General features: G+C 53.3%; 1 protein-coding gene across 1 annotated transcript; it reads left to right on the top strand.

Moving 5' to 3' along the window:
* The first annotated feature begins 4325 nt into the window (after window positions 1-4325).
* LOC120849023 lies at window positions 4326-6637 on the top strand. Its single transcript, XM_042293144.1, has one exon. The coding sequence runs from the start codon at window positions 4681-4683 to the stop codon at window positions 6085-6087; it is 1407 nt and encodes a 468-aa protein (XP_042149078.1). The 5' UTR covers window positions 4326-4680; the 3' UTR covers window positions 6088-6637.
* The last annotated feature ends 273 nt before the right edge of the window (window positions 6638-6910 follow it).

Raw genomic sequence — 6910 nt, 5'->3', positions numbered from 1 at the left:
AAGATGCGGCAAATCCTTGACCTCAATCAGGCCTAATCAGCTATCCCGCCGCCCAGGTGGGGAGATTGCTTAGGCAGGGCGAACTGCCCGCTCAGCATGAGGAGCCCCTCCGCGGCGTCCCAGGTCGCATCATCTACGTCGTATCGTTTTCTGGGCGGCAACTCAGTCTCGGAGACCAGATTATTCGGGGTGTGGGTACCCAGGTCCTGCTTTCCGCGTCCTCCCGCCTGGACACCGCTCGGGCCGGCCTCTTGGAGGTCGTGGGCGATGATGTTCCGGTTGGCGCTCGAGAGCTTCCTGCGTCTGACCGGCTGCGGTGTCTTGACAGCGTCTTTAATTTGCTGCTCCGAGGTCTTCGTGATCGAGATACGGTTCTTGGGAGGACAGCCGGGTCCTTGACGCTCTGTTGAATGGGAAACGTTAAAAACCACAAAATTAACAGCTCTCCTATTGAAAGTTCGATATATTCACCTCTTTATGCGTGACCGTAGAATCACACTTTTGTTAGGGAACCAATTAACGTCTTCCTTACCGCCGAATTGAGAAACCTCACTCAAACTACACTCAAAGTGAAGGGCCCCCTCCACTTCCTCGAGGAAGGCGCGAGGGCCGGCGCTGGCAAATCGCGAGGACGGATCCGCCGTCGCGATTGGCCAGCGCCGGCCCTCGCGCCTTCCTCGAGGAAGTGGAGGGGCCCTTCAGTTTGAGTGTAGTTTAAGTGAGGTTTCTGGGAATTCGGCGATTAAGTTCTGGACCGGGTAACTTGAACCTGGCAATTTGTCCGTGCCTTTTCCTCCAAGTTAAGCGGGCAAATTGACGTCACATGAGGTCAGTGAGTCAGGTGACATCATGACTCGCCGCCGTAATATTACGTCATGCGACCAGATTATTTGACACCGTACGCCAATGTACCTGATAAATGTAGAGGTTAATTGACGTGACGTGCCCCTACGTCCTGTCAGGTGACACCGAGACGGTGTCGACTCGTAGTGTAACGTAATATGACTTCGCGTGACGTCTATTGTCCCTCTAAGTTTAATGAAAACATTAATAAACGAGGTCACTGTTCACTCCCCGCAAAGCAAGTTAATGTACTGCAAACGAATTTAAAGGTCGCTCCTTAATTACTGTGGTCCATGTATTAGAGATAGTTCACCGAAGTAATTACCTGTAATTGATTTAGAAACGTGTAAAAGACCAACTTTCGTTCCAGAGAAACTCGTGCCTCGGACATCGAATTGTCGAAAGCTGCGGTCATATTGCTAGTGGCCGAGTCCCACTGGAGAGACAAACAGAATCAACCGACACTGACGAGTCGCAAGTCCATGTAGCCTCCGCGCGAGGTTACCTTTGGCACGCTTGCAGACTCTAGGTGCTCGTGAAGTAACCACGAGAGATTGCAGGTCTGCCAAAGATACCTTCTCGTCTTCACTGTACGCCATATTTGTGGGTGTTGTTGAGAGCGTATCCTCAGAACAAGCTCAGTTTGCTAAGACCGGCAATCTTAGCGGCGTGGAATGCACGACGCAAAATAACTGTGGAAGCTCGCCATTAGCACACAGCTATGTCCGCCAGTGATATACTTCCTATTCGCGGTGGGAAGCTCGCTATTGACCCTTCTTTGTTTGGCAGTTAACTCAATGGTGGCGTCTATTGAATAGCCCCGGCACACTTCCGGTTCACGTATATTTTCTATTTTCTAACTTTTCACTCGTCATTCTTTTATTATAAGAATGACTTAAGCCTGATAGTGCTAAAGTGGCAGTTTCCAGAAGAGCCTGTGTATTTGATTTCGCATACACTGCAAAACTCACCGACTATAGTTAACAACCGGAATTGGTTGGGGGCGATTTGCACGCTGGGGCCACCCCGTTTCAACTCATTGGAGAGAGAGCGAATACTTCGTTCGCCCTTAAAGACTAGAAGCTCCCCTTCAACTCCAGCGTTCTGTCTTTGATAACACAAGTGTGAACGCGCATGCATACGCAACCAAAGCACTGCGGAAGCCGGCGAGCTCGCGCGGAAGGCGGAGCTTCTAGTTTTAGCTTAAAGGGATACTGAACCAAACAATTTAGTGTTTGTAATAAGTGGCTCACGTTCTTTCGACGAGCTAACAGCAGCCGGTGTGCGCAAGCAGACGCAACGAAATTGACGTCATAATCCTACATTTGCGCATAAGAATACAATGAAATGTATGGGCTTCTTGCCAAAGGAGAATAAAGGGAGGCTTTTCATCACCACAAGTGAAAGCTACATGCTTGTTAGACCAACGAATTGACTATCTTTTTTACCAGACCAAACTGCGGAGACGAAAAGCTCGTCTTTATTCTCCGTTCCGCCGGAGCTCACGCTTTTCTCTGTCATCTTAAGCGGGTTTCACATGCAGCGATTTTGGCGCGATTTCTGCCGTCGCGGCGCTCGTGCCGCTCAACCGCTGGTGCTGGCCAGAGCGCCGCGACGGCAGAAATTGTGCCGCTCTAGGGCCAAAACCGCTGCATGTGAACTAGGCTCTAGGCGTGAATAAAGGACTATATATGGGAGGATCGGTGGCCGAGTGGGCCAGCGCACACCAGCTCGGAGCACATGGAGGGAAAGCTCGCGCTACGGGACCCACGGATCCGGGGTTCAATCCCCACCCCTGCCCGTTTCGATCTGGATGAGAATCGCGCCAACGAGCGCTCGTGTATCGCTGCTTCGTGGTACACGTTAAAGACCCCGGGCTTCAATTTTCCTCACTCTGGGTAGTTCACGTGCAACCCACGGTGTTATGTTTATAATTATCGGAGTGCAAAGAAGCTTGGCATAGCACCTACTTGCACTAGCAGAGGAAGTTTGAGTATCCTCATTCTGGGTCGTGAAAACGTTCCACCGAACTTGTCACCGCGAATACTTGGTTTTGTTTTGGCTATCGGTTGTTTGTTTATTTCTATAGTGGGACTCGGCCATTTATACACTGTACAAGAGAGAGTCTGCAGATGGAGTCTCAGGCCTGTTTCTTTCTCGTATGACATTTGTAAGGTCTGGCGTCATTGTTTATCGCTTTCTCGACGGGCTCTCGGTGATACGTGTTGCCGGGCGCCGCCACCTTCGCATTCGTGAGTAATGTATCCCCGTAGAGAGATTGCCATTGCGGGAAGCTGGCCGGGGTGTCGTGTTTCCTCTCCGTGCTCCGATGAATGGACGAGCAGCATTGCATACCGGAGTGGCAAGGTTGTATGAGAGTTGCGCAAGACCTGACAACAGAACCGACGAATGGCAAAGCCTCTGAAGGAGTGACGTCAGTTTCGGCAAATAGCAAAGCCTCTGAAGAAATGATGTCAGTTTTGACGAATGGCGCTGGAGAAAAGTGATGTCAGTGTTCGGAGCTTTTTTATGTGATCTTTCATTTGGGGGGATTGTAAGCAGCGCGTATGCGCTGGTATTTAAGCGTGGTCTTGGCTGGAAAAGGGGTTCTTGTCTGGAGCTAGGTGGGCAGGCCTCACCTCGAGTAGCCACGGAGAGGGTCCGCGGTGCGGCCAGAAAGTTCCCTTCCTGCTTCGTAAAAGTTGGTGTATCGTGATTCCCTGTATATAAAGTATACCTACCCCATACCAAACCTCACCGAGCCTTCTCGTTGATGACATCGGGAGTCCGTGGCGCATCGAGACGAACAAAAAACTATCTACTGGCGCAGTCGACAGCACGAAGCACCACGGAGGAATCGACGACGGCAACAAGACGACAGGAAACCCCCGCAGGACGCCAAAGGCGGCGTTTCAGCAGCGGACAAGAAAAGACAGATCATCGAGTTTCTTTCACTGGCCGTCCGCAGGAACGACACGAGGTCAAGACTGGGACAAGAAAGGCTATGAAGGAGACATCTGCGTTGTTTCCGGAACGAATTCGGGGACGCCAAGCAGTAACCGTCGACGCACAGACAAGCAGCGACCGCTGGCAGGCCACCGGGAAGAAAACATCGACCCGACACGCGGTCACGCACCGCCGCTGTCGTGCCTCAGAGACCGAGAATTGGGCGCGGAGTGCACCATCAGACTTCTGCAGCGAGGACGTCGGCTTCAGGCGACGAGCGACCAGGCGCACACACAAGTATCCGAGTGAGCCCCTTGGTTCACATTCCTCTGTTATGTGTTGTGTTGCTCGAGCCGGCCTAATTATGTAAGACCAGATTCCCGCACCTAAACGCGGATAAAAATCGGAGAGACATGAACGAGAGCGGGAAAGGCGGCGGGGATTGTAGTAACGTGCTCCGAGAGATGGAGCACGTTACTACAATCCCCGCCGCCTTTCCCGCTCCGAGAGAGACTCATCTCTCTCGGAAAAAGAGATGGAGTATAACCTGAAGCTAGCAGAAGAGTGCCGACGCGCTCTAGAACTTGAACTCGAGCTCGCTTGGGTTCGACGGGACACCGCGACGCAAAGGCGTGACGAGGCGAGCGAGGCGGAACCTTCGAGCGGTCCCCAGATGGGACTCCGATATTACTCTAAGTTCCTAGCAGGTGCCTTTCCGAAATTCCCAACCGACGGCGAGGCGCCTATTTGGTTTGAGTCAGTGGAGAGCTCGCTGGGAGCGTACGACGTTCCCAAGGCGCTGTAGGGGCAAATCGTCTTCCCGATGATCGCTGAGCGGGAATTGCATACTTGTCGACACGACTAACCACTGCGGAACGCAGGGATTACGACATGTTTAAGGGAGTAGTTCTCGACGAGTTGAAGCTGTCAGCGGCCGAACACCAAAGGCGGTTTCTTGCCGCGACCAAGCGAAAGGGAGAGACCGGGAAAACGCTTGCGACTCGTCTACAGAGTTACGTTAACTTCTATGTGGAGGCCCGCGGCGTCTCCTCATTTAAGAATCTTCTCGAACTGTTAGTCGCCGACCAGTTGAAGTCAGGTTTAGCAGAAGAAGTCTCCAAGTACGTTAAGCTGCGGGAGGGGGAAGAATGGTTAAAAGCAGACGAACTGGCTCGGCTGCTGCAGACCTATGAGGAGGCGGCGGGCGAGGGCAGTGCGTGCGCGAAAATAAACCTCGCTAAAAGGGCAGAGTCGAAGGGTACCAACCAAGGGGTAATACCGAGCCCATCAAAAGCAACCGGGAGCGTTACAGCTCGGGCAGAGAAACCAGAGACGACCAGGCCGCCCTCGGTTGTTAAGAAAGCGTCTCGGCCGGGCGAATGCTTCCAGTGCGGAAGCACGAGCCACTACGTGGCTCAATGCCCGTTCGCTCGGGAGGCGAGGGGGATAAAAAGTGACGAACGACCAGGCGGAGAGAGGTTAACGGCACGTATCGCAGCTGAAAGTCGCAGCTTGGCACATCCAAAGCTCGGGAGCGTCAAAGTTAGCTGCCGAGGCAAGGTAACTGATGCAATTGTCGACACCGGAGCAGACATCACCGTAGTCCGTGAGAGCAGCGTGCCAGAGGAGCTGCTAAAGCCGCGTGGGAGTATAGAACTCATGTCCGCATTCGGCGAGAAGGTAGAAGCTAAGCTCGCCGTGGTACCACTCGCACTTTACCGCGGGGCATCCTTGATTCACGATGTGGGTGACGCGACGCAGGTCGTGCGCGCTCTTACGGATCGGCTCACACACACTGACTGTCTGATCTCCGCGGAAACATGGGGACAGATGCACACGCATAATGAGGGGTATGACGAGGTTCACATACAAGCAATGGAAAAACGGGGCCAGCAGGGAGAGCAGAGACAAGAACGGGAGAACCTGTTCGAGCCACCGAATTCCAACGCGGTTTCAACCGACGTTCCCCCACCGCCTGATATCCCCGGAGAAGAGCGAGAGGAGCCGAATCTTGAGACTGAGGTAATGCAAACCAATGACGCGCGAAAGTTCCGTAATGAACACCGAGATGACGAGTCATTACGACGGGCTTGGCGAAACGCAAAAGGTGACAAAGCGGGCATGTCAATAGTAGACGGATTGCTGTACCATAAGGATCAAGTACTTGGTCAGAAAGTGCTGCAGTTATTACTACCGGAGTCGCGCCGCAGCACTGTGCTTCGCCTGGCCCATGAGTCCTACTGGGGTGGTCATCTCGGCTTCCGCAAAACAGAAGCGCGCATTAAGTACAGTTTTTAGTGGCCAGGCATGGAGAAAGACATTCGCGACCATTGCAACGGTGTCACAGTTGTCAGGTTCGATCAGACAGAGGGCGGTCCGATAGAGTGCCGATAGCATCGCTCACGCGCCCGAAGTTCCCATTTCAGAAAGTCAACATCGACGTGATCGGCCCGATCGACCCACCTTCAGCCAGAGGGCACCGCTATGCATTGTGTGTCATTGACTTGTGCACACGCTGGCCAGAGGTGGTTTGCCTAAAGACACTGTCAGCCAAGTCGACATGTGATGCGCTGCTGACCGTGTTCACCAGGACAGGAGTACTAGAAGCAGTGTGTTCAGACTGCGGAACGAATTTCACCGCTGCACTTACTAGCGAGTTTCTAGCGAGACTGCGTTGCACCCCACGGTTCTCGACCCCTGGCCACCCGGAAAGTAACGGGTCCGTGGAAAGGTGGAACGGTGTATTCAAAAATATGTTGTTTCACGTAATCGAGAGAGACGCCCGAGACTGGGATCGATTCGTCCCCTTCTTGATGTGGGCTTACCGAGAGGTCCCCCACGACACAACGGGAGTATTGCCTTTCCGGATGCATGCTTTACGGTAGAGACCCGGTCGGGCCTCTCGCTATCCTCGGGAGAAGCTGGGCCGGCGATATTGAGATCCCAGTGGAGTTAGCGGACGCTCCCGCGGACTACTTAGAGAAATTGAAAACACACCTAGAGCTCGCAGCTGACGCCGCGGAGCTCACCACAAGCAAGCAACAGGAGGCGTACGCGTCGCACTACAACACGCGCGCCATGTTAAAGGTGTTTAACGAGGGCGACGCGATCCTCGTCTTTG

The sequence above is a fragment of the Ixodes scapularis genome, unplaced genomic scaffold (assembly GCF_016920785.2).
Source record: "Ixodes scapularis isolate PalLabHiFi unplaced genomic scaffold, ASM1692078v2 PGA_scaffold47__10_contigs__length_4178495, whole genome shotgun sequence".
Classification (NCBI taxonomy): domain Eukaryota; kingdom Metazoa; phylum Arthropoda; class Arachnida; order Ixodida; family Ixodidae; genus Ixodes; species Ixodes scapularis.
This window is presented reverse-complemented; position numbering and strand designations above follow the sequence as displayed.